The sequence below is a fragment of the Mustela nivalis genome (genome assembly GCF_964662115.1).
Source record: "Mustela nivalis genome assembly, chromosome: 5".
Classification (NCBI taxonomy): Eukaryota; Metazoa; Chordata; class Mammalia; order Carnivora; family Mustelidae; genus Mustela; species Mustela nivalis.
The window spans coordinates 74,098,830-74,126,439 of NC_139024.1; the positions used below are offsets into that span (position 1 = coordinate 74,098,830).

Consider the following 27,610-nt stretch of genomic DNA (forward strand, 5'->3'; position numbering starts at 1 on the left):
CAGAGGCTCACCTAAGTTCTACGATGGTGGATGACAGCGGGAACTCATCGTGGGGCCAGAGGTTGTGAGCAAGTTCATGGTGAATTGCTATCAGCTTTCCTTAAGCCTCCGTCCATCTTGCAGGGGAGCTGGGTCTCTGGGGTTACGTTTGTTCAACTGGAACGGTTGGCACTTCAAAGTGGAGTTACATCCCGTTGCCTTCGGCTCCTGTGTCAGGAGGGTTTCTGAATTGAGGCTGGGCCGTACGGCTGGTTGTTTCTTGTTGTTGTTGTTGTTGTTTTGTTGTGTTTTACTCCTCTGGTAATTGCATCATTTCCTGGCGGCGTCTCGCACAGAACGCTGAGCCGTGAAGCCGTTGCCCGGGTAATAACACTTCAAAAATACGGGGAGGACGGAAACGCTGCGGGTGGGAAGGGTTTCCTCGGATCCGGGGGCCGATGCTCCCCGCAGTGCTCTAGGCACGGCTCCCCAGCTCCCAGCTTCGGGAGCCTGTCCTTAACTCAGTAAGTAATCATCACGACAGCCCGATCATCGCGTCCTGGAAGGCCGCGGGGCCCGTCGTCCCGCGCAGTCCCAGAGCCCGCGCGGCCGGCCGCGGGGGGCGGTGTCACGGCCAGCTCCACTCCGCGAAAGGCTCCCCGCGGGTGACAGCCCGCCTTCACACTTAGCACCAGGTTTAGCGGGACTGAACGTCTGCGCGGGAGGGAGGGTCAGAAAGAGACAGAGGCGAGACTTAGAAAGAGCAGCCAGATGATTAAAAAAAATAACAAAGCAGGTGACACGGTACTCTAACATCTGTATTGGTATAGATATTTATGTTACATAATTAGCATGAATTGTGTAATTAGTCTTTTCTAGCAGGGCAGTCGGACTTGGAGGGTCCAGTTCCCTCCACTCCCGGGAGCCACCTGGGTGCTGGGCTGGGAGCGCGCAAAATTTGCCTCAGTTTAGGAGGCCGTGCCCCAAAATGGGAACGGAGTGGGTGGGGCTTAGAGCGAAGAAGCTCTCCTTTCACCGGTCTGGTTGACGTAGAGATTTTTAAAGTGGCAAATACAATTCAAGAAGAGTCAGTGCTAACTTCCCTGGTGGTCTAGTGGTTAGGATTCGGCGCTCTCACCGCCGCGGCCCGGGTTCGATTCCCGGTCAGGGAAAACTTGTTTTGCAAGTACTAGGAGTTCCTATTAGCAGTTTGGTTTTTTAAAAAATCATATTCATTTTATTCGATCATAAAAGTTGAATTGGTTTTAAACGGTACTTAATCTAAGATTTAACGCACGCCTTCATTTCCGCCCAGATACAGCGGCAGGTTCTATCCCTGTTCCTCAACGCGTCCGCGGGGTTGTTGGCACAGAAGAGAATGTACACATTGGGTTCCACCTGCTGGAGCACCTGCTGAGACGCTTTACGTAGATGGGGACTGGAGGGTTGGAAGGGAACAAAGTGGAAGGTGGAGGTCCTGTGAGACCTGAAGGGGAGGCCTGGATAGAGAGGAAGGTGCGTGAAGAAGAAAGACCGTGAGGAGAGTGGTGAGTGGGAAAATGGGGGCACTCCCTGTTCCAGTGCATGTCTCCTTGACGAAACCAGAGTGCAAGAACGTTGTGGAAGGAGAAGCAAAGCACTGAAGATAGAGCAAGCACTCCACCCCGGGGCTGACCAGGTCCTCTGTACATAATTAAAATAAAAATGGACGGAAGTAGAGCGAGGGGAGACTTGACCCCCCACCCAGCACATAAAGGGGCAAATAAAACTGCCCATCACAGTTGTGTAAAAAGTCAAAGGAGAACATGTTTAAGGTTTTGAATATGGTCACTAATTTGGAAAGGGTGCTGACCGGGAGCGTGGTAAAGCAGGAAGCTGTGTTACAGTAAGATTTGGTTTGAAGAGGTCATCCAAGTGAATTTGTCCTATAGGTATGGAGTGAAATTTTTGACTGATAATGATAGATTTGGAGGAGATCCTGCTTTGAAAAGTGAGAACTGAAGGCCCAAAAGTAGAAATGCTTCCTAAGAGATTGAGTGCCGCGTAAAGAGGCGAGGTTTGCAGGCTTGACTTCCACTTAGAACAAACTAAGAAAGCCTGAAGGAGAGATGAGTCAGTACAAGTCAGGGTTAAAGAAGCTAAAGAAGAGAGTCTAGAAATTGCAGTGTACCCACTAATAGGTATTTTAAAATATTTAAATATTTAAAAATAAAAGATGTTTTTCTCGCATGGTTAATTTTTAAAAATATTTTATTTATTTATTTGACAGAGAGAGAGAGACACACCGAGAGAGAGAAGGAACACAAGAACAGGGAGTAGGAGAGGGAGAAGCAGGCTTCTGGTAGAGCAGGGAGCCGGATATGGGGCTCAATGTGGGGATGGATGGGAGCACCCTGGGATCATGACCAGAGCCGAAGGTAGACGCTTGACCACTGAGCCACCCAGGCTCCCTGCTTGGTTAATTTTTTAGTGTAGTTTTATTTCATTTAGTCTTGGTGTCACCAATACAATTTCTATTCTTAGTCAAATAAGTACACCTTATACCAATACACTTAGTCAAATAAGTACACCTTACACCAATACACTTAGTCAAATAAGTACACCTTACACCAATACAATTGCTATTCTTAGTCAAATAAGTACACCTTTCCTAAATAATGTCATTTAGACACAGCAGTACTATATCACATTACATACACACAGCACAAAGTTGCTGCTTTGTAGAGCCAGAATATTGTGCTCTGTTCCGTCCTTATGGAAAAGGGGAAAATGCTGAAGGACTGTTTGTAGAAATATTCCACATATGAGGAGTTTCCTTAAATATGAAGGAGTAGAAAGTAATTAATCAGCACAGATGAAAGCAAAGGTTATTTGCTACATACCAGAAACATTTTTCTGAACTTGTCAAATTATTTCACTTTAAACACAAAATCATCAAATATGATATTATTTCATTTTAAACACAAAACCATCAAATCATGCATAATTGAATATTAAGATGGCTGAGAGGAAGCAGGGTGGGAGGGAAGGAAGGGAAGGACTTTCATCAGCATCTAGAGCAGTGCTTGACATGTGGTTGGTGCTGAATTACTGGATTACTTTATCGATTAAATCAAGGAGTAGATTGCTAAGACTTCACTTGAAAACAATCATCTACATGTTCAGCCCTCATAATTCCATTTTTTAAAATGAACCACAGCTCTGTATTTCCACTGGAAGAAGCAGAAAAGGAATTACACTGAGTCAATCTTAATACACAACTTAATGAATTCTTTCAGATTCTGAGCACTGAATGAACTAAGCCCTTTATCTACAATAATCAAATCAATTCATACAACAATTAGCCTTGTTTTGTAGTTTGGGAAACACACACTCAGAAACGTTATTTAACCTATTTGAAATCATACAAGTATGTGGGGAAACCAGGATTCCAACCTGATTTGCCCATCCTAAATCTGATATTGTTTTAGATTGCTCACACTACAACAAATTTTCTGGCGGCACATTGGCATCTTCTTTAGAGCACACTTTACAGATAGGATGGCTCATAGGGAGTGTGACACAGAAGTATATGACATTTCAGGTTCTCTTTTAAAGTAATAATTGAATCCCATGCACGAAAAATTTAGTAAGAGTCAACTCTAGTAGTTTTGGGGACTATCAGATTCTATAGAAACATGTGGGAAACATTTGTTTGGTTGTTTATTACTTTTGAGAGAGAGACAGACAGACAGCAGGAGTGGTAGGGGCAAAAGGGGAGGGAGAGAGAGAATTTCAAGTAGACCCCACACTAGGTGCAGCTGAAAGCTAGGCTCAGTCCCAAATCCCTGAGATCATGATCTGAGCTGAAACCAAGAGTCAGATGTTGAATCAACTGCACCACCCAGGCACCGTGGAAAACTTTTAGTTAAGAAACAAGCTCAACAGCAAAGACAGTGCACTTACATTTATGGATAAGCGTGTTGATTGTGAAAGTGTTTTTTTTCCCCCCACTTTGGTACAATTTGTATTTATTTAAAAATCATCTTTACCACGTCTCCATTTGATCATTATTATTTTATTGACTTAAAAATGATTCTTTTAAAAATATTCTTCCTTTAATAGGTAGGCTATAGAAAAATAATACTTTTACATTTGTTACACAAAAGGAAAGCAATTTAAATTTAAACTACGACTGACATGACTAGATTTTTTACCAGATTGTCACATCCTATGAATTTTTATAATTTATATCACATAACACATTGTAGTTTATATAACATGCTATAGTTTTATGTAAGTTATGTTTTCATAAATTCCTAGATGTCAGAGTTCATAAAATATACTTCTTCTGCCTTGCAAAGTGATAATCATATCATTGGTGGCCGAAAATTGTTGCTGTTTTTTGGTCTCGGTAATTAGGATGACGCCTGAAGGCACTAACGGGATAGTAAGCCAAGAGCTCCGGGAGGGCAACATCTGTATCACATTCCTCTTTGTATCCCCAAGGCCATGTTGGTACTTGGCACATAGGAGCAATACAAGTGACTCTTGAGTGGAAAAATGAAAGAATGGGGCAAGACTGGAACTGACACTTCTCTCAAGAAAACTATGTGACGAGTAAATTAAAAAAAAAAAGAGTATCAAATTCTTTTGTAATTAGGCAATGCAAATTAAAATTTAAAAGATTCTGTTTAATGAAAAAAAAAATCTTGGGGCACCTGGGTGGCTCAGTGGTGGCTCAGGGTCCTGGGATCTAGCCTGCTGTCTCCTCTCTCTGCCTGCTTCTCTGCCCACTTGTCATCTCTGTCTGTCAAATAAATAAATAAATAAATCTTTTAAAAAATGAAAAAAATCTTAATATCAAGTGTTGACAAGGATGTAGAACAACAGAACAACGGCACTTACATGCTAATGATGGAAGTGTAAACTGGCGTGCTAAAATAACTTCGGGAAACAGTATGGTGTTATCTAGTAGACTTGGAGTTTCCCATGCCCAGCAATTCAACCCCTGGGAAGTCCCTGCACAGGGGCACCAGGAGATACATAGAATGTTTACTGCAGCACCATCATAATAGACCCAAAGTGGAAGCAATCTCAATGGCCATTAAGAATAGAGTGGCTAGGGGCGCCTGGGTGGCTCAGTTGGTTGGACGACTGCCTTCGGCTCAGGTCATGATCCTGGAGTCCCGGGATCGAGTCCCGCATCGGACTCCCAGCTCCATGGGGAGTCTTCTTCTCTCACTGACCTTCTCCTCTCTAACCTTCTCACTCTCTCTCTCAAGTAAATAAAAAAATAAAAATCTTTAAAAAAAAAAAAAAGAATAGAGTGGCTAAGTATATTGTGGTTTAGACATTTGATGAAATACTACAGTGTAGTGAAAATAAATGGATTACAGCTCCGCTTATCAACATATGAATCCAGAAAAATATGATTTAAAAGCAAATTGAATACAGAATGATTCCATTTTTTTGAAGTTTTAAAATGCTAAAATAAAAATAGTGTTCATTGGTAAATATATAAACAGATGGCAAACTATAAATTAGAAAAGCAATAGAGTGGTTATTGCTGGTTGATAGAAAAGAGGGAGAAAGGATTTGGCAAGACACATGCAGGGGCATTTTGAAATACTGGTAATTCTAGCCTGGTTGTACTCAGTTGTTAATTCTCATTTGATTTTTTATAACATATTACACTAGTTTTCTCCACAAGTTCGATATTTAATTAAAAAACAAAAGGGAATGAATGCTATGTTTGGGCAAACTCTTTGGGACGATGGTATGCCAGCAGTATTTCGTTGAGCAAAATCTCACTCCTCTCCATAGCCATAGTTTATAATGGTGCTTTTCTATAAAGTAGGAAAGTTCTAGGCATTTTGCAAGTGACAAATGTGAAGATAAACCACAAGGTGGCATCATAGACTCGTGTGTCTCATTCAGACACATTTTAATCCAAGTAATACACACTTACTTTGGAAATGTTGAGTATAATTAAAATCTAGAGTTTATTGTATTTATAGGGAATAGTAAAGGATATTTTTATTCTTTTACCTTCTTGCTTCTCATTTCATCAGTTGTGCTTAATTTTACTTGCATATCAGATTAAAGTTTACTTGTCATCAGATTAAAGTTTGAGGGAAGCAATTCAAATAAATCCAACAGGGGCGCCTGGGTGGCTTAGAGGGTTAAGGCCTCTGCCTTTGGCTCAGGTCATGATCCTGGAGTCCTGGGATCGAGCTCTCTGCTCGGTGGGGAGCCTGCTTCCCCCTCTCTCTCTCCCTGCCTCTCTGCCTACTTGTGATCTCTGTCTGTCAAATAAATAAATAGAATCCTAAAAAGAGAAAAATTAAAAAAAATAAATAAATCCAACACAGCAAGGACGCAGGTCCCGCTTATGACATTTATTTCTTCATTCCTCATTCAGTCATGCACTCGTATAGTCATTCATTTAACCAATGCCTGCAAATATTTGTTGATGTTTCTTTCTGTACCAGACGTAAGTCAAAGAAGCCCTGGAGAATTACTATGAGCAAAAAATAGTCATTATCATTTGCTTTTCACACAGTGGATGAGATAGTAAATAACCATATCCTTACAAATTTAAATTGCAACTTACAGATTCCATAAGGAGACGTACGTGATTCCACACTAGGGTTTTGAATCATTTGAAGATGTCAGCAGAGCCATCCATCTTTTGAGATCTGAAAAATGAAGATGAGTTACCTAGGTAAAAAGGAGAGAAAAGGCCTTTCTAAGTAGAAGGAAAATGTGCAAATGCTGGTAGCAGGAGACAGGAAGGAGATTATCAGTGGCTGAAAGAAAGCCCTGATGGCTGGAAGGCAAGTCAGAGGTGGTAAGGCAAAGTGAGGAGAGACCTAAGAAGTGAGCAGGAGATAGCTCTTCCATGGCTCTCAGCCTGAGGGTAAGGATTTTGTCTTCATACTGAGAGCATTGGGGAGCTACAGAGGATAGCAAGAGAGGCATGGCCTAAAGCCCTTGACCTGTCACTGGTAAATCCACAGCTTTGTCAATGTCAAGGGAAGATTCTGCCTGAGGGGCCATAAAGGGGCAAAGCTCTGCTCACCTGTGTATGCGTGATTAGATTCAAGATTTTTCTTCTAAAGAGACATTACTCCATTGTATTTATTTTGAATCAGTCTAATAACCATTGCTTTTGAAGACGGGAAACATAAAGCATGATTTCTTAACCAACCAATAGACCTATTCAGCTCACGCACAACAAAATACAAAGCTTTGGCATCTAAAATATAAGATATATGAAAGAAAACGTTTACTGTCCTGTTGTCTCAGAAAGAACCATGCATTAGAAATCAGGAGATCTGTGTCACAGGACTGTGGGAAAGATGATCTTAATTTTGTTGGGACTCAGTTTTCTTCTTCCATAAAATGAAGCATCAGTCTAGGTTATATTCTTCTAACTCTGAAATTTTGGAAATCTGCAAATTTCTTTATATAAAGCAAAATATACAGGCAAATAATGTAAAGAGAACAAGCATTGAGGAAGTAACTTGGTATGAATTTGAATAAAGGTGTGTGAATGGGACTGAATGAGATTTATTGGATCTTAAGACATTTTCAATAAACTAAATTTGAATAACCTATGCTACCATTTATTGATAATTTATTATGTACCAGATCTTATGAACATTATCTCACTTAATCCTCAGAAAATTCTTGTGAGATAGGTGTTGTTTTAGTGTTTAGTGTTTAGTGTTTTTAGTATTTAGATAGGTGTTGTTTTTAGTCCTATTTTGCTAATTAAAAAACAAAGCTTACCCAGATTCAGTAATTTGTTCAAACTCACACTGTTAATGCATCTTAAGATATATCTTGATCTGTTTGATTTCAGAACTTGTCCTTTTGGTTATTATACTATTTATTATATCCTTTGAAGAGTTGGGGATTTTAAAAATGACATATATATTGAGTAAAATAGAGATAACTTTACTAGAATCAGAAATATAGATTTCAAGTTATTTGTAAGTGATCTGTTAAATAAGTATCAAGAATTTTAATAAGCTCCCACATCTTAAAACAAACAAAACTGCTTAATAGACTTGATTTAATGAATTAAACATGCACTCTCCTGGATATGGCTGGGAAGTTGCACTATTATTAAGCAAACCATCTCCTTGTATGTTTTTGCTGTATCAGTCAAGGATACACTTGCAGAATTTTAACTCCTAAGCTATATATTTTAAAGGAACAATTGGACAAACAGCTTCCATCACTTTTCTCGCTACATCATATCCTGGTGACAAACAATGGTGAACATTGTTTCTCCTTTCATCTCAAGCTTCTGATACCCAGAGTAAGGAAGCTGCTTGCCAGACCTTGTCGTTTGGAAAAGTGGCTAAATGCATTTAGGTTGAGTTATTGCTCCTGTGTTGTTTTGTCTATAGCTCCTGCTCTTGGGCAAGCTTGAGGTTTGATGGTTCACATCAAAGGAACTGTGTTCTCAGTTGTTGAGAACTGGTCAATGCCAGACAGATAATTCATCGGTTTATTGCTGCGACCTGTTCTTATGATGGTCATGGTCAGGAGGCACTTGGTGTTTGAATCTGTTCCTTCGGTGCAATACATTTATCTTAACCCTGCTTAATGATTCAGCTAGGATGGGCTTAAGGATATCTATGGGGTGGGGGTGCTTACTGAACCTTGAAAGGGGGCACAGTGGCCCCTCAAGCCTCCTTATGGCAGGAGAAAATGATGTTTGTCATCAGAGGCAATGCTTGCTTACCAGCCTTGGCTGTACCCTCATCTGAGGGTCACCAGACTGTGGGCTTGATGATGCTACCACACCCAGCCACTTGTACTGTGCTATGCTTATCTTTCTGATAGAAAGCTGTCAAAACAATAAAATAAACCTAGCAGTGGGTGTTTGCTAAACAAAAAAAAGTGGCTGGCTTAGTTCCTGTTCAGGAGGTGGCGTGTGACTGTGACAGAGAAATATATTATGATGAGAATAAAATCTGGTCTATGTGCCTCTGTGTTTTGCCCTCCTGACTGTGAGCACATCTCTGTCATCTTGCCAGACCCCAAGGGAAGCCTATTTAAAGCAGGCATACTGGGGCGGACCAGCTAGGACAAGGAAGAGGCCAGCCATTGCTGGCCTGGGAGAAAGTCTACACAAACAGCTACACAAAGTGCTAGTTGGATTGTTTTGGTGAAAAAAAAAAAAAAAAGTCTTTATGTTCTCTGTAATTAAAGGAAAGGTTTAAAAAGAAGTGATGAAAGATCTAGGAAGCAGAGTTTTACAGTATGGTAAATAATATTCAGCTTGATAGCTTATAATCACAAAAAAGAGGGGTTAACTCAGTTAAAATACTCAGTTATTTAGGAGTTTATGAGCAATTTAAAATTTATCACCCCACTTGTACAAGTGAGACAGCAATTCTTAAGCAAAATACTTTTTCTTCCACATGAGAAAGCGTGACTTTGTTATCACTGTGGTGAAAACACGAAACTATTGCAATGCACACTTAATTGCAAGGAACTTTAATTTGTCAAAGATACTCAGCTTCGGTCTATCCCTTAAAAAAACAAAAACAAAAACCAAAAAATGAAAACCCTTATGAGACATTGTATTACATGCATACCCATTTCATATGCATGAATCTCTTCATTCCCATAGACTAATAGAATGACAACTAAGGTCAAGGAAGCAAAATATTCAGTTCTTAGAAGACTAGGAATTTAGAGGCATATAAAAATGCCTCTGGTTATAAGACTTTAAAAAAATTTATACACATATAAATTGTTAACTGCTATTGGAAAACATGCTTAACAGTAGGCCAGAATGTTCAGGCTAGTTCAAAATTCTTTCCTGATAATGAGAATTGTTACAGTGGATGGGTTACTGGGCAAGTCTTTGTAGGCCAAATGACGAGTATTGGTTTATGACATGATGGACCCAGAATATATAAGTATTCAGAATGATCCAGCATTCTCCCCCATCCCATCCCCAGACCCCACCCATAACCTCTTTATCTCTTACATCTGGTGGGAGACTCGGGGTGGGTATTTTTTCTTCAAACTCAATTTTCTCAGATACCTCATCTCTGTCTCTCTCTCTCTCTCTTTTTAAGATTTTATTTATTCATTTGACAGGCAGAGAGGCAGGCAGAGACAGAAGAGAGGAGGAAGCAGGCTCCCTGCTGAGTAGAGAGCCCAATGCAGGGCTCCATCCCAGGACCCTGGGATCATTACCTGAGCCGAAGGCAGAGGCTTTAACGCACTGAGTCACCCAGGCGCCCCACTCTCTCTCTCTCTTTTTTAAAGTTTTTATTATTTATTATTTTATTATTTATTTAAGTTTTATTTATTTAATTAATCTCTACACCTGAAGTGGGGCTCAAACTCACAACCCCAAGATCAAGAGTTGCATGATCTTCTGATCAAGCCAGCCAGGAGCCCCCAGGCACCTTGTCAATAGTTCACCATTTTTTTACCTTTGCCAACCACCTTGAATGAGATAATTTAGTAGCCATTACTGAGGCTCACTGATTAAGGTAAGGTAGGTATGACCTGCTTGAAAGCTAAAATGAGAAAACTGCCAAAACTATTTCCTTTTATGCTCTATGATGGAATAAAGTGGAGTTATTTTTTTTTTTTTTTAAGATTTTACTTATTTGTCAGAGAGAGAGGAGCGAGAGCGAGCACAGGCAGACAGAGTGGCAAACAGAGGCAGAGGGAGAAGCAGGCTCCCTGCCAAGCAAGGAGCCTGATGTGAGACTCGATCCCAGGACGCTGGGATCATGACCTGAGCTGAAGGCAGCTGTTTAACCAACTGAGCCACCCAGGCATCCCAAGCTATTCTTTTTTTTAAAACCCTTTCATATATTAAAAGGGTAAGATGATAGATATTTTTATGCTAATATGATAGAGAGATTTACTCTTGTCAATAATTCAAAGTGATTCCAGGCCTGATGAAATATTCTTGAGTCTGAAAAAGCAGTGTCAAAAGCCATAGTCTAAAGGTTCAAAGGTATGGGCTGAAGAATCAGACAGGCCTGGGTTGAGTCATAGCTCAAACTCCTAGGTATGACCTTGGGCAATTAACCTCTTACTCTCCAATTCCTAATATGTGAAGCAAAGTTAATAATATATGCATTCCATAGGACAGTTACAATAATATATGCATTCCATAGGATAGCTTATTAAATGAGACAACAAATTTTAAACACATAGCATAGAATTTATTTATTCAGAGAACAACTGAACAATATTTGTAGTTAGTATTAACATGTTTTATTAGATCTATGACTTAGGTAGGTAATGTTTCTCCATTCTAAGAGGACCCAATTCCCTGACCAAACCCATTCCTGTCTATTCCTTTGAAGTTGGAAAGATGGGAGAATGTACTACCTGGTACCTAGGGAACCATTTCTCAAATGCCTCTGGCCCCACATACAAGACTGTCGATGTAAGCTAAGGGACTTTTTTTCTTTTTAAATTCTCCCATCTGAGTTCAAAGACTTATCCTTCCAGAGAATTTGAGCTATAGTCACAGTTTATGATGTCATATTTACTGCAGTTCTTTGTTTTAGTTGCTGAAATATTCACAACCTCAGTTATTGCTTAGATCTTAAAAGAATTACAAGGGAAGTCAAACTCCATTCTTTAGTAAAATGCAGAGCTGGGAATAGTCCCATTGGGCAATAAAAACATAAAAGGCTTCAAAAATATATCTATCTTTAGGTCATTAAGCTTACAAATTCAGGGTGCCTGGGTGGCTCAGTGGATTAAAGTCTCTGCCTTCAGCTTAGGTCATGATTCCGGGGTCCTGGAATCGAGCCCCGCATCAGGCTCTCTGCTCACTGGGGAGCCTGCTTCCCTTCCTCTCTCTCTCTGTCTTCATCTCTGCCTACTTGTGATCTCTGTCTGTCAAATACATATAATCTTAAAAAAAAAAAACTTATAAAACCAATTCAGATTCATAATTTGACTAGGACCCCATCCTGATGAGATATTTTTAAAGTGAACTAAGTCAGCCACATCTTAATTCTGTATATCTCTAGCCATGGATTTTTTAAAAAAAGATTTTGTGTATTTATTTGACAAAGAGAACACAAGTGGGGGCAGCTGCAGGCAGAGTGTAAGGAAGAAGCAGGCTCCCCTTTGAGGAGGGAGCCAGCCAGACATGGGGCTCCAGCCCAGGACCTCAGGATCATGACCCGGGCTGAAGGCAGACACTTAACAGACTGAGCCACCCAGATACCCCATAGCAATGGATTTTTAAAATTTGCATTGAATTATGTTATTATACTACAGTATTGCCTCAGATTCAAGATGTATCCCCCCCTTTTTTTTCATTTTTACACTCTGGAAATTGGAATGTCTTATGATCAATGGGTAATGTGCTCTTGTGGTAGCTCTTTTCCTTAAAAACTGAACTTTACCCAATAGTGTATCTTGCAACTGTTGGAATCTTACACTTACGGAAATTACTTTGTGATGATCACCTAACGTGATCACTCTTACTTTGAATGACTGGAAAAGGAACAAGTTGATATTACAAAGATGATCCAAAACACTTCATTAAGATTTACGATACATATGTACATGTGGATTATTAGAGCCACCGTGCTAATTAATATTTGGCCTTTTTTATGTTTCAATTTACTTTAAAAATGCCTCGGATTTGTTCAAATGATAAGATTATTATATTTATAATAGCAAAAGATCCCAAAGAGACCAATAGGCCTCTCTAACTAGTTCTCAGAAACCCCTTGCCTCACACTCTAGGCACGTTCTTCTTTTCAGGGTCCTTGTAAAGAGCTAGAATGACAGCCATAGCTTTCACTGTTAGCGTGTAGAAGCACATGTGCATGTACCACATGTCACTGGCAAGTTAACATGTACACACAGTGTTGGGCATAGCATTCAGTAAAGACCTACTGGCTCACTGATGTGAAATACAGAAATGTGTTTTAATGAGCACTGAAATACATTTCTAGGCCCAGGATGAAGCCACTACTGCCCAGGCACTCCATCAGCAAATGGAACTTTATATAACTTTTGAGTCTCTGTAAATGTTCCCCTTGAGCAGAAATGCAGGATATCCAGTTAGCCAATACTCCAATGCCAAGCCAACTCTTCTCACTCTAAGCAAGGTTGATTGCATAACCCTGCCAATCAAATATTTTCCATTTTTCTCTTCTTTGTTCTTTATGCTTTATCCTATAAAATCTCTCTGCCTTCTGCTCCGTTTTGCAGTTCTCCAAAAGAAGACTGCTTCATAAAGTATTAGAGTTTGTTTGTATCAGCTAAATTGTTTACTTTTTTTTTTTTTTTTTTTTAAGCATTAGGCATGCATATAGCTTTTAACATTTGGGGAAAAACAAATTTCTAAAAATGTCACTTCTTTCCTTTTCTCCTATCCAAATCCCTTGAGTTAATTTTAGGACCAACTTTGGCATAAATAAAAGCCACCAATAAATTAAACTTTAAAAGTTCTTTTCCCGTTGGATCATAAAAACTGATTTTTTTCTATTTTGGGAACGAACATGAAAATTAACCACACCTAAGGGTGGGATACCACTTTCACAAAACACTGGACCAGAGATGGGAGCAGTTGTTAAAAAGAAACAACAGACCAAAATGGAGCCACTTGTGCAAGCCCCATATCAGCAAACCAAGACTTAATATCTAACCAAATTGCAGCGACTTTCAACCAGTGACCTTTAGCCAATCTGGAATTAACCAATCAGTAACAGTGAGGTCATCTGTGTGACAGACCACTCCCCTCCCCCAAAGGAAGGTGACCTTGCCTGAAACAATCCACTCTTTGTTACCAACTTCCTTTTTCAGCCCCCTCTGCCTATAAAAGCCTTCCATTTTGTATGGCTTCTTCCCGCTCCTTTCTTTTTTTCTTTTTTTTTTTTTTACTTTTTTATTTTTTATAAACATATATTTTTATCCCCAGGGGTACAGGTCTGTGATTCCCGCTCCTTTCTATTTGCTAGATGGGATGTTGCCCAATTCATGAATTGTCGAATAAAGCCAATTTGATCTTTAAATTTACTTAGTCGCATTTTGTTAACAGTGAAATGTGATGTTAATAGCTGATGATGTGAAACATTTATCAAGAAACAATCAACTTCACATGACCAAAATTACAGACAACAATTATCTTTAGGAACTATGACAACCCTTAGCAACTATGGGCAAGTTGTTTGGCAAATATTTTAATCATTTAATTGGAAAAATAACAACTCATATGTAGCTGGGAAGGAAAAAATATAAGGAATAAACAAAAAGGACAAGAAAGGGCGGAAAGGAGGAAGAGGATCTATCTTAAAAATATTTAATCAGAATTAAAAATAAAAATTCCTGATCTCAAAAATAGTTTACATTCCAAAAAAGGAAAGAAATTCTTTGAATGCTGACATTACAACAGGCACAGAATCAGCTTTTGATCTTAAACTAAGAATTATTTCTATGCGTATTGTCCACAAGCCATGATTAAAAGCAAACTTCAAATACTACTAAATTCATTTTCTTATTTACTACCTAATTCCATCGGAGCTAATTGAAGATACAATGACCACAGAACTTACAGACAGGAGGAACAAAGTGATCTGGTTTTGCTTATTTTTTTCCCACTTACAGACAAAAATTAGAACAACAATATACTTAATTTTTCAAAACTAATATAGGAAACCTCATACTCTTTAACTGTGAGCATAACTGATATGAATAAAAATATTCTTTTTTAAATTCTTTTCTTATGTTTGGCCCAATACCTTCAGGTACTGAAATAATCTCTTCTAGGCTTCATTGAAGGAGAGATATGTGCATTAATTTTTACAGCATCAAAAGAGTTTCACTGAGGTAGGTACAAAGGATTTATCATCAGGAAGCATGTATATGCTTATCACGTATGCATATGATGTTTTAAAAACCCTCTACAAACGTTTTTGAGTTACAAAACGTATGACACATTCTAGCTTATTATCCTAGATTCAGTTTACTATTATCTGGAGTTCTTATATTTGCACTTTTCCAAGAACCATGGTTAAGAATCAAAGGGAGAGGAAATCACTTCCTGTCTCCAAATAATGTCATACCTGCCTATGCCTAATTGATTTACAAGCTCAGATAAATGTTATTTTCAGGCAAGCTGTGAATTATATTAAATGACTCTGAAAGAGAAAAAGAAAAGCCACCGCTTAAACTCTCAGTGAAGGAAGGCCTTGCTTGAAATTCATGTCAACTTTCCATTCTGCAAAGCAACTCATCCACATGAAAATAGTCAAAAAGGACTTCATTTAATTAGTGATATGTAGACTTTTGCATAGAAAAAGGTTACAAAGTAATGAAAAAAAGACTGGGTACAATAATTTTAAAACACATATTTAAAAAGTATAATTTTGCATAATGTTTAACATTCTCATGTTTATTGCTCTCTCCACACAGCAGAGAAATGAAGTGCATAAGAATACATGCTGTGTCTTTATCTTTCAAACATAAAATCTCATGTGCTCAATTTCAATGTATTAAGAGATTATGTTGTCACTAAACAAACAAACAAACAAAAACAAAAGAAAAACACCATTATGTAGCACTAGTCTAGGTATGAACAAAAATAATTTCTGTATATCCCACTGCATACATTCATCTTGATTTGGGATCAAATGCAATCATGAGCTTGACAAAGAGCATTTAAAAATCGTGGCTTTTCTCTTCCCAATGCTCTCTCTCCCTGTCTCATCATCTCCAGAAATGCAACTTTTCCCAAAGGGTGACAAGAATAGATATTACACATTATTAGGACAAAATGAAGAGGATAAATATGTAAAAATAGTTTAAACGAAACAATAAATTAACCTAAACTTTTACAAACTGGAGAATTTTCAAGTTGGCATGAATCAAATAGCTTCTGGTGGGCACATGGTAGGCAACTGCTTTTAGGTGCACTCTTTCTATAAATGCACGGTTTACATAAAGAAGCACCATATTTTGAACCATGAAAAAAGTGCCTGGGGGCTTGCAGGCAGGGCAGAAATGGTTGTTAATCTGAGCACTGATGGAATAATTGCTTATACCAATGCATTGCTAAATGTCACCACTTTGCAGGCAAGTCTGTACAAAGAAGCAAACTAAGATAAAACTAGGTCTTTCAACTTGAAAATTATTTTCAGCAATCCTTTTGGCCAAGAAAAACCTGTTGGTTTCAATAGAGTACTCTTCTCTGGCACCTTATTAAAATGTCTGCAACCTAATGCAAGACTTCTGTCCCTTCCCTTAACCTAACCTCTACACTTTTCTTTACTTGTGCAATGTTATATATTCAGAAGAAAACTTTACTAGCTCAGGCACTTATGAAACACGAGTATATTTTTTCCATCTAGTTTCAAGAGAATCCAGTCAGGTTTTCTTTGTTGTTGTTGTTTTGTTTTTCCCCCCAATTCAGACATACTGATGCACTGCTGGATGATACAGTCCATATATTTTCCAGGAAACATCTAAATGAAAACAAGTGTGAAGGTTTCAAAAGTTGCTGATGTCAGTTACCAAGCTGCCTTAAACAAAACACGAGAAAAAAAGATAATACCACATTTCCACTTGGGAGGTTTGTGTCTCAAATAGCTTTATTGTTCCTTTGTGGATCTGTAGACATCTGTATGGCTACTTTCAGGGTGCAGAGGTTTAAGCTGACTCTGAAATGAAGGACATTCAGTTACTATTGCAAAAAGTCCAATGAAAACTTAAAAAGCTCCCACTTCTGTCCCCCAGGGTCGGTAAGGTTTACTGTTTGTTGCACCGCTTGTCTGCGGCGGGCTGGACGTGGCTGCCACGGTTAAGGGCGGGCTGATGGCTGTGGCGGCTGCCACGGCCGCAGCTGCGTTAGGTGGGAGCATGGGGAAGGCCCCCGCGAAAGACAGAGGGAAGCTGTGTGCCGCGGCGGTGGCTGCGGCTGCGGCCGCGTGGACAGTGGCGGACAGGGACAAGAGGGAGGTGGAGAGAGGTGGCACGCAGGGGGCAACGCTGCCCGTGGATGGCATCCGAAGGGCAGAGTCGGCGTGGGCGAACGTAGCCGTGAGGAGCGCGGAGCCGTGGGCAGGAGGCACTTCCGAAGCGGTGGAGAGGCGACAGGGCGAGGACTCGGAAGCGTGGAGTCCGTTGGGTTGGAGCAGGGCCGCGGGGAGGTGGTGGAAGGCTGCCGCCCAGTGGTGCGGGTGCAGGGGGTGGTGGTGGTGGGCCAGAGAGGACGTCATGGCCGCCGCCTCCCGCTGCGAGGCACACGTGCTGAGATGAGAGACCAGTCGCACCCGCAGGGGGTCGGAGGAGTCCAGGCCCTCCACGGAGCTCAGGTACCGGGCCACTTCTGTCAGGCACTCCCGGAAGCCGATGCTCATGAAGTCCATGGCCAGAGCATGCGCGTCAAAGTAGCCTGAGAGGGGGATGGAGCAAGAGGGGGGGAAGGGGGACGGGGTGGGGGGGGCAGAGCGAGAGAAACCGGTAAGGTGACTATGAGGAACACCAACTGTGCTCCCCTCTGTCCTTCCCAAGTTTCAAGGAGAATGGCGACCCTTTCTGAAAATGCTGCCAGTTATTTCTGGTTGTAATTTTTGTAGAAGAAATTAACTTTGCAATTCACATGTGTGACAACACTAGCAATGCTATACACTATGGTGGTTCTTGCAACCAAATATCACCGTGGGGGAAAAAATTAAGAACGTCCGTGTTTCCAATACTTTCATTAAAAAAACAAGGGGGGGCGGTCCTTTTCTGTACTGTGACAGTGAAATTCCCTAGTAAACTTTTTCACAGTAGTACAGAGTTTCAGTCTCTCTGTCTCTGTCACATGCGATGGAGATTAAAGGGTTTATCTGAAACATCCTCACTCTTGGCATTTGTAACAGAGATACAAAATGCATGTTAGCAGCTTGAGGACTTTCTTTAAAAACGTGCTAGAATTTCTTAATAAATTCATACATGCTTCCTGACCTGGGTTTCTTTTCTTTTTCTTTTTCTTTTCTTTTTTTTTTTTTAGCAAATTATATGAAAAAATTTCATTAAACAAAAGATCTTTTTTTAATTTGGGGGTTACTAATTTGAAGATCTTATTTTTCTATCAGACAATAGAAGGCTGCTTTACTGATAGGAGATTATTATAATTCCTTGCTTTCCTGAAATTCAAAGATATATCTCCTTCACTGGTTAGCTTACATTTTCCTGGCATCCACCCAAGAAAAAAATGTGTATTAATTTTTCAGTATCTATACATGCACGCCCCCTGCTCCCCACCCCCACCTAAGGTTACTACCATTAAAAATGGCTGGAGCAGAGTCACATATATGAGAATCACTTTTTATCCAAATAAAATAATTAGATAAAAAATAGCAATGTATCATTATTATCAGTGCAAATTTAGGGTAGAATGTTAATTAGATATTTGGGGAAATGTCACCACTTCAAATGTGTGACCTCTAATGTGTACAAATATATCCTTTACAGATTTTCATTTACAACTTTTTTTTTTTTTTTTTTTTTTTAGCAATTTTCAAATTAAAACTTTACTCAGTTTTTGGATATGGGCACACATAAATAAGAAGTATTACATTCAAAGTTATTTTTACCTAAAGCATTTACTACATTATCTTTTCCACATTTCTGCAGATCAAAGTATTACCTGTTTCATTTGTCATCTAAAAAGTAAACCATCTTACTGTATCATCAAAGCACTTTGGAAAATAGAAGTCACAATATTCATACTCCTAAAGGTAGAATATCAGCAGAAATTTGAAAGTCCCCAAAAGATATATGGGGTAAAAATATTTACCATTAAAACAGTAACAATGACAGCACAAATCTGATGTAAGAGAATATCATGAAATATGGAAGATCAGCAACAAAAATAGTTATTATTCCAGGACTTCAGTTTAGATAGCAACAAAGTCCCTGGGATTAAGAGGGAAAGCTCTTCCTGAAGACGCCTCCATAGAAAGATTTCACATGAGAACCCTCAGGGTTCTTTGTTGGGCTTTGTAGGCTTCTAATTTTCATGAGAAGGAGGGGTGTAATCAACAGGGGACAGCATCCAGAAACACACAGGGATCTAGAAGTAGTAGGTTACTCTACTAAATTTGAGAATTTAGTATGAAGAACAGACCAACAGAACTGGAACCCCAGGGGCTTCCAAGAATTTTCATGAGTGGGCAGAAAGTTATTGAAATTTGTGGTTTGCCAGTTGTATGCTGTTATATATGGCTGAGTTCTCTGTTGTGTACTAAGGAATATAAATTGTGTAATTCCTATTCTATTGCTGAACGCAGACGGAAATGACGATGAGCAGCTATCCCCTAGGATTAATCTTGGGCCAATAATGAAAGCACTTGGGTCCATATTGCTTCTCTGTGCCATCACTGCTGTGTGGCTTTAGGTGAATACACTCCCAACAACCTTGTGAGATAGACACCATCACTCCTTTTATAGATGAGGAAACTGGGGCAAAGGAGGTTTGTAGTTTACCCAAGGTCACACAGCTAATATATGGCAGAGCTAGGATTGGAAACCAGGCAACCCAACTGCAGAGTCTCTGTCCTTCACCACGACACTGTGAGGCCCCCACAGCAATTATGAGTCTTGGATGATGTAAGCCCAAATTGCCAACTGCCCTCCCCCACCTTCAAGGCCCATATGTTCTCCTGTGGGATGACCTCTCTAATGACTTGGCAGTCAGGCAACTTGTATGGCACTTGCTTGCAAATGTCTGTTCATAAACTATTCTGGGATGAATTTTAGGACTGTTCAGGTAGCCAAGAATAGCAACCAAGAATGGAACTAGTTTTTATAATAAGGCATAAGAACAATATTACTCTTTAGAAGTTTAGCTCATGCCAAATATTTGAAACCCTGATAAGAATTCTCAGCCTTGTGCTGGACATCACCAAGAGAGTCAGAGCAATCAGACTGCTGTTCCTGCACCATCACCAGCTCAGTCTGTCTCCTACTATCCTGAGGTGGCAGGTGCAGAATCAAAATCATGGGGCAGGAGGGGCTTTAGAGCTCAGAATGCTAGCGTAGGCCTCATAGCACAACAGAGCACTTCTGTCTTGGGTTAAAGGCGAGGCAATGGCCAAGCTGGCCTGGATCACTGGTTTCTACGATTTCATCCAGTTCTCTTCTCTATTATGTAAAAGTTTTTACATCCTATGCTGAGGGCTACATTTTAATGATTAGAAATCACAATTCCATACCCATTCAGGATGGTTTCTACGGAAGGTGCAACTGAGGTTAAGTCAAACCAAGGGGGCTTCTCTTTACAGTGATCACCCCCCACCACCACCATACCTGATACAGGTAAAGGACAGTGAAGGCCAGGGCTGATGTTCCACAGGTCCTCAACAGTATGGCCATACTGGAGTTAAATACTTCAGTACTTTCATTGCAATCAGTAAACTGCTATTTACCTCCAATGCCTTGCCCCTGCTCTGATCTAGGACAAACTGTGATACTATGTTGTAATGAAGGCTAATGCTGAACAGAGAAGCCGCCAGGGTGGAGGGCAGCATTTAGCCCCTCGTGGTGGTAGCCTCTCCCTACTCACTTATCAAATATATTACTTAACAAAACACTCTTGGTGAAGGTGAATAGCAAAGGCCTGTTTGAAGGATGAAAAAGATACAAAAGGGCAAAATCAAGTCTGAGTAGAAGAGGGATCATGAAATCTGAATGGATATTACAGCTTTCAGAATCTTAAGTCTATTTTTTTATTAACATATAATGTATTATTTGCTTCAGGGGTACAGGTCTGTGAATCATCAGTCTTACAAAATTCACAGCATTCACATAGCCTCCCCAGTGTCCATAACCCAGCTACCCTAGCCCTACCTCTCACCACTCCCCCCCAACCCTTAGTTAGTGAGATTAAGAGTCTCTTATGATTTGTCTCCCTCCTGATCCCATCTCGTTTCATTTTTAAATGTGACATGAGGGCCCATCTCTGACCTCTGGATGATTCTGCCCTAAATCACTATCCAGTACAGAAGACGTCTCTCCCGGGCACTGGGCCCAGTGTACCTGTTCCTGTTTGCTGTCTGCAGGAATGACTCTGCTCCCTTAATAGTTTTCAGTACAGAGATTCACTACCTATACTTCAAATGTTCTGTCTTGTCTAAACCCAAGACCAACCAAAATCTGAAAATAGTGAAAATAATCATCAAGTCAATTCCTTTGGAATGGCTGCCTTATGTTGAAACCTAGTCTTGATTTAATGGTAGGGGGTGGGGGGTGGGTTTCAAGGGAAGGGAAAGGAGAAGAGAAAAAGATCGTCTTTAACCTCCTGTTTATGTTTGGATGTTTGTGTGTTTATTTTGTCTTTCTGTACAGATTCCAGCATGTGCTCCTGAGGTCCCAAACAAATCTCTGACCAGGCTGCTGTGAATGAAGCTTTACTCCCACAGTATTATGAAAGCAAACACAAGCCCAGGGTCAAGTGCTTCTTTTGTTCCAGAAGTTCTTTCCCACGAGTTCAATCCTGCCATTAGCATTGATTTCCACAGCTTTAATCTAGGACCTCCTATCTCAGCTTGTTAAAGAACTGTTCAACTATGACTTTCCTATAATCTTAAAGGGAAAAATGAGAAGTAAGAGGTGGAAAGGGGGTAAAAATGAAGTCACCTACTTACCTTTACCCCCAGTTGCCTGAAGCATCTTCAAATGATCTACTGTCATTTGCAATATTTCGGCTTTCTCCAACTTTGCAGATCCCTGCATAAACAAATAATAAAGTCTTAGAAGTTCTATGGAATATTGTACACTGACTTTTCAATTTTCCTTTCCATTAGAAGATTCTAAGTTTAATTTTTTTCACAGAAACATCTGAGTTCTTTGCAAACTTTACATGTAAACAATAATGACTGTGTTGCATACTTAATAACAGATATTTGCCAATTTATCTTTTAAAGAATAAAAGGCATAACAATTTTTTAATCCTAAGAATAATTATACTCCTAAAATCACTCCACTACAACAATTATAACTGCAAAAATCTCAAACCTTACATCCAATCTCTACCTTATATTTCATTAGGGGACATCCTGTAGTCTTATATAATGCCACAGTACTAGATCAGTTAAATCCCACTCTGAAGGATAAGGAGACAGAATCTTAGAAAATTAGATTTTTCAAAAATAAAAAGTTGCAATAAGTCTTTAAGACACACCCCTGATAAGCAGAAACAAAATAAAAGAAAACAAAATAAAATAAAGGGGAGACTTTTAAGGTGTTTTTGTTTTTGTTTTTGTTTTCCAAAAATTACCAGCAGGTGTCACTGTGAATTCCAAAATCATAAACAAGAAAGCATAATTTACTACCCATCTAGTAAGCATCAGAAATGCTTAATGGCAATAAACGGCACCTATTTATTTATTATTGGTTTGAACCCCTTACAATAGTTCTTAATAAAATATTTTGGAAATATATTTATATGTCCTTCTTTTTAAAATAAGGCAACCTCTGGAAACCAACTGAAATAAAAATGTGCCACCTTGAACTGCCTCAGAGAACTGTGGGTGGCTTCTAATTTCCTGGAAAAGCTGAATAATTAAACCAATATGTCTTTTTGAAAAGGAAACTCAAGTTTTTTTCAGGTTCGTACGCTCTACTTGTTTTATGAAAATTATCAGCACCCTGTACATGGTGAGAGTGCCAGAGTTATTTAAACTGCTAGAAAGAACACTCTTCTAATCATACTGTGACAGGGCCAGCTCACTAGGGTTGGTAGCCAAGCTTGGCAAATGGGAAAGCCTGTGTTTATGGTAACTAACTGCCAAACAACTGAGGTTTGCTTTTAAGGTTTGTTTTAAGTCGACATTTAAGAAAAAAAAAACCCAACAAACTAAGGGGGAGGGGGGAAATCACCAAACTGACTGTTCTTCATAACTGCAGACATTTCAGTACTCAAAATGAAAACACCGATTACTGACATTTTTCATTTTCAGCCTATTGTCACTGAAAATGTTACTTATCAAAACTACAATTTCCACATTACATTTAGCTTACCAAAGACAACCTCAGCATATAGGTATCTTGTTTTCTCTCAAAAACTTACAATCAAGAGTGTATTACATCTTGTACTTCTGTCAATTTTATATATATCCATGAAAATGCACAGCAGTTTCAGTGAAAATGATAAATAGCAAAATAACAGTTTCTGGATAATTTCCAAGGGCTTTGTAGGGCTTGCTGTGTTTGTGGTTCATGAAGCAAACAACAAGATGAAATAAACAAACACTGCTGCTTTATACCCTATTTTAATTAAATTCAAAGTATTTTCAATAGCATACGGTACCATATTCGTTGAAAGATGCTTATAGAAATCTGTCATTAGCCATTGCGGCAAGAGATATAAAACTTTTCCAAATGACAAAGGAAAATTTAAACATGTGGCTTCTCCCTTTTCTAAGTGTGTAAAATCTTTTTTTTTTTTTGGGGGGGGGGGTAAAGGAATACCCTGAATTCTGAAAAAGGAAATTTATGACTAGTTCTATTTTTACCAAACTTCCAAAAAGATGCCACAACTAAAATGCTATTCTATTAATCCAGGCACTAAAAATGAAACCAAGTGATTTGGTAAAAAGATTTTATTAGTATTATCATTTAGGAAATAGAGCTAGAGATGTTACTTCCTGGACTTTGGTTATTTTTAAAATAAAAAGCACTTTTTTTTTTTAACTGTTTGACACAAAAATGAAATTTCACATGATATATTTTTTAAAAGAGCACGACACACAGCTCAGTTTTAAACAAAACCACTACTGGTCTTCATAGAAAGAACAGAGAAAGCATGAACACTTTTACGCTTAAGGGAAAAATAAGCTGAAGAATGGAAATGTTTTTCAACTTCATGATGGATTATGTTTTTAATAGTTTTGCCACAACAAAGCATTTTATTGAAATAGCTGCTCTGTGCCAGATCAGGGCACATACACCATTATTTTAATGAGCTTTAACAAGAACCCACATTCCCAGATGAGAGAATCAGATTTTTTGAGGCTTTTGGTGGGGTAGTCAGGGGTAAGGGTAGCTTACTTGTTTTTCAAAAGCAGTTGGCACCAGTCGTCTCAACTCAGATAAACTGTTATTTATCCGATCTCGACGCCTTTTCTCTATTATCTATCCCAAAGGAAGCAACACAATAACAAAAGTTTATGAATACACAAATGATAAAATTACTTTTAATGGAAGAATACAACTGTTACACATTAGGCTGGATTACATGAAATAAAAAGAAAAAAAAAATCACATACCCCTCTCCTTTTCTTTCTTGCCATAATCTGAGATGTTGTTGTTGGAGAATTGGATCTAATCACAGAGCTAGTACTTTGCCTATGAAATAGGAACGGTATGTCAGGTGCTGCATTAACATAACAATGGTTTCTTCTGGTTTCTTCATGGCACCCATTAAACACTGAGTGATTGCACAGTTCAGGTCTGTGTTATTTTATTCTTAATTCTTAACTTTTAACATACTTTGTTTTCAGTCCTCATATCTATTTTCAGGTAAGAATCATGCCCTCCCTGCTTTTTCAACAAGTCATCCAGACACTAAATCCACTTGCAAAAACATCCCTAAACTTTAAAGTCTTGCAGTGAAAAACTTACGAGGAGTCAGAGTGAGAAGTCAGTTATTAGGACTTCCTAGCTCCACTCATAAAAATTTCTTAAAAATAAACTAATTCTCTAATAGCATCCTTCCTCCAACCTTTGGTCAGATATACTAAGCAAAGCAAAGCTAATTTGAAATAAAGGCCATGTTTAGCACCACTATCAAACAGATAGACAGTCATCACATGTTAAACTGTTGTCCCTAGATGCAATCTTCAAAATAAACAGAAGTTATCTTACTATTTCAAAACTTCAGTCATATCTCACAACAGGAAAAAAAATGACAAATGTTACGTTTTATATACAAATCTTCCAAAAGAATGCCCCAATTAAATATGCCACTGATAGGGAAATTAAAATGAGATCAAGTACTAGGTAAATGTTTTACTTTGAAAATAAAACTGTAGGTACTTCCTAGTCTTCAGGCTAAACTTAAACCTCTAGAAGCTGCAATCCATCTTGAGTTTACTAATGAAAAGATATTTTACATTGAAAGTGCAATCAAATCATTATTTTGTCACAGCTTTTGTCATCCGTTCTAGTTTGTACATGTTTCTCTTCATAATTCATGGATACTATGCTTCTTTATGTTCTCAAATTCTCCAGGTTCCTGTTATTTGTTCTCTTTCATTTTAGGACTGTTGCACACACCAGGTTCTTATTACCTCACCTCGCACTTCTGGATCTTATTTCTGAGTTAACTGTCCCCCTCCGTCCCACCCCGTCCCAACTGGTTTCGACTTTCACATGACTTCTGTTTTTCAGATCTCATTTTTTAAGATGACGCACGCTTTAATAATTAAAAGATACTTCGCGAACAGCGTTTCATGTAAATATCTCTGCCGTTGCTGATTTTACGCTTTGGTGTGTACTTATTAGAATAACGACGTGGAACGAAAACCCGATTTCCCAAGGTAGGAAGAATTTTGCTCTTTATAATTAAGGAGCTTGTGGGGATGCCAATTAGAAGCGATTATCATTTGACCCGCCTTGGCATTAAAATGCCTGGTAATCTCCCTCTGTCCCTGGAAAGTGGAGGTCTGGCTTCTGTGATCACGACCCCGATCTCTTCCAGACTGAAGAACAAGGAGTCACGGAGATGATCTCCGTCCGAAACGATCCTTCCGTCTGTCACTCACCCTCCCGTCCGCCCACTCACACACAGTCAACCTGGAAAGCTCAACCTACGTAGCCTTAAGATTTCAAATTGCTTTAATTTGCTCTTAATGACAAAAGACACGTCCTCTTTTCCGTCTCCTGAAAAATAAATAACATCAATCTGTTTCTCTCTCCAGCTGGCCCATCCAGAAAGTGCTCCCACAGTTTCCGTGGCGGGGGCGTCGCCCGTCGCCTGCGCCCGCCTGTCCGCGCGCCCAACGCTGACAGCCGGGGACCCTCCCTCGCCAACTCCTGCGCCGTGCTTCAGTCGCGTCCCCTCTCCTCTCCGCCCCACCCCTGGTGTGAAAACCGACGACCCCTCGCCCCACCCCAACTGCACGCTCCGTGAGCGCCCACCGCTCCAAGTTTCCCGGGCAAAACTTCTCCCGGCTCCGTTAGGACGCCGCGGAGAGGAGCCTCGGGATTTCCAAGGGGCCGCTCGCGCACAAAGCTCCCCGACGCCTCGGGCTCCGGGCATTTCCCGTCGAGCCCGCGCTCACCCCGAGTAATTGTTCTCGCTCCCCACGTCGATGGTCTCGTCCATGTCGCTCTCGGAGGTCGTCTCCTCGCAAGGGCGCTTCATCGCGGGGAAGACGGCGCGGGGCACTGCCCAGCCCGAGCCGCCGACGGGGAGCGGGGCGCAGCGCCCTCCCGGCCTGCCTCCTCCCTTCCTCCCTCCCTTTCTGGGCCCGGGAAGGCGCGGCTGCCGCGGCGACGCGGTCGGCTCCTCGCGGCTCTTTCCCACGCCGCAGCCGGGATCCGCCGCAAGAACCGGCGCCGGCCACGCCCCTCCGCGCGGGCGGGGCTACCTCGCCCGCCTCCCGCGCCTAGGCCCCCACAGCCCCGCCGGGTTCCGCCTCCTTGGGGTCGGCGTGGCCCGCGATTGGCTGGGGCGGAGGGGCGGGGCCGCGCTCGCCCTTGCTCGCGGTGAGCCTCCTGCCGAGGCGTGGGAACGCTGCCGCGCACCTCGCGTCCGGGAGCAGCGCGCGGGCGGGAGGGGCAGCGGCGAGCGTGAGCGCGAGGTTGATAACTCCGCTAGGGCAGCACGCGGACGTGGGCGCGGGCGCGGCGGGGGAGGGCGTAGAGGGGCGGGCTCCCGACCTCGGGTTTCGGCCCTCCTCCTCACCCCCCACCCCCAGTCTGGCGGGGAAGTTGCTGCTCTGTGTTTGAAGAACAACCCCAAACGCGTGGCTGAGTGTGAGCGAGCGTGTAGTGACGTTGGGAGGCGCCGTGGCTTAACCGAACCGCCCCACTCGGCTGTCCCCTGTCTGGACCAAAAGTGCTGACTGGCTGACCCGGAGGGTCACATTTGCCCTCTGGGGTTTTTGAAACCCTTAAATCAAAGTTGCTTTTCTCCTTGGCAACTCCCGAGGCTGGTTCGCGGCCTCTGGGCTGTGGACAGATAAGGACGTGAGTTTCCCCGACCTGGTGCCTAACCACCGGCCGTCGGAGGGTCTGAGGTCGGCTCCCCTGTGACGTTCGCTTTGCTCGAAATCAGTTCTGTCCATTGGGCCACGGGGGCCGTGGATAGTAAGCCCCGCCGAGTGGACCGTGAGCCGCAGTTGTGTCGGTTCTGGTGGCAGGAAAGACTAGACCCACGATGCAGGTATTTCAGGACCCCATTTTAGTCGTTTTTCAAGTTCGAGCTCTTCGGGCTTGGACTATGCAGAGGATGGCGAGTCTCCCCTGCCCTTGGTGTGTGCAGTCGCCGCGGTAGAGTGAAGGAGGATGCCGCTCGTGAAAAAATCGGCGCTCGGGAAACTCAGTTTGGTTTCCTGAAGCACGAATTCGAGTCCAGTTTTAGAGCGTTGGACAACGTGGCTTGTGAGAACGACAGACGTGCTTTCAGAACGTG

General features: G+C 40.9%; 2 protein-coding genes and 1 long non-coding RNA gene across 6 annotated transcripts in view; 1 reads left to right on the forward strand and 2 right to left on the reverse strand.

The window, feature by feature from the left end:
* The window catches only part of NCOA7 (nuclear receptor coactivator 7), a 162,577-nt gene extending 162,131 nt beyond the window's left edge, over nucleotides 1–446 (reverse strand). Inside the window, exon 1 of one of the 2 annotated variants that reach the window (XM_082729918.1) lies at nucleotides 12–446. The gene's annotated coding sequence lies outside the window, so the exon portion shown is untranslated. The remainder of the gene's footprint in view (nucleotides 1–11) is intronic. The other variant, XM_082729901.1, reaches the window with a different exon arrangement.
* LOC309864467 lies at nucleotides 374–21,739 on the forward strand. The gene is made up of 3 exons (XR_014311538.1): nucleotides 374–503; nucleotides 1,295–1,526; nucleotides 21,319–21,739. It is a non-coding gene; the product is annotated as an uncharacterized lncRNA (long non-coding RNA).
* On the reverse strand, nucleotides 14,153–27,610 carry HEY2 (hes related family bHLH transcription factor with YRPW motif 2). Of its 3 annotated transcripts, none has more exons than XM_082729984.1 (5): nucleotides 27,181–27,610; nucleotides 24,240–24,318; nucleotides 24,022–24,105; nucleotides 21,618–21,699; nucleotides 14,153–17,377 (listed from the first exon to the last, which is right to left on the reverse strand). In XM_082729984.1, the coding sequence occupies exons 1-5, from the start codon at nucleotides 27,261–27,263 to the stop codon at nucleotides 16,692–16,694; spliced, it is 1,014 nt and encodes a 337-aa protein (XP_082586110.1). In that variant the 5' UTR covers nucleotides 27,264–27,610; the 3' UTR covers nucleotides 14,153–16,691. The 3 variants fall into 3 exon arrangements, with proteins under 3 accessions (XP_082586110.1, XP_082586109.1, XP_082586111.1); XM_082729983.1 differs by lacking the exon at nucleotides 27,181–27,610 and adding an exon at nucleotides 26,256–26,510; XM_082729985.1 differs by lacking the exon at nucleotides 27,181–27,610 and adding an exon at nucleotides 25,119–26,246.

Excerpts from the sequence above, each read along its gene's own strand:
- HEY2 (XM_082729984.1), bottom strand. The coding sequence starts at position 27,263 with ATGGACAGAACTGATTTCGAGCAAAGCGAACGTCACAGGGGAGCCGAC. Across the intron at positions 24,106-24,239 it reads CAAGAAAGAAAAGGAGAGGG|ATAATAGAGAAAAGGCGTCG; the intron begins GTATGTGATTTT and ends CCTTTGGGATAG. Across the intron at positions 17,378-21,617 it reads TCAGGCAACTGGGGGTAAAG|GCTACTTTGACGCGCATGCT; the intron begins GTAAGTAGGTGA and ends TCCCCCTCTCAG.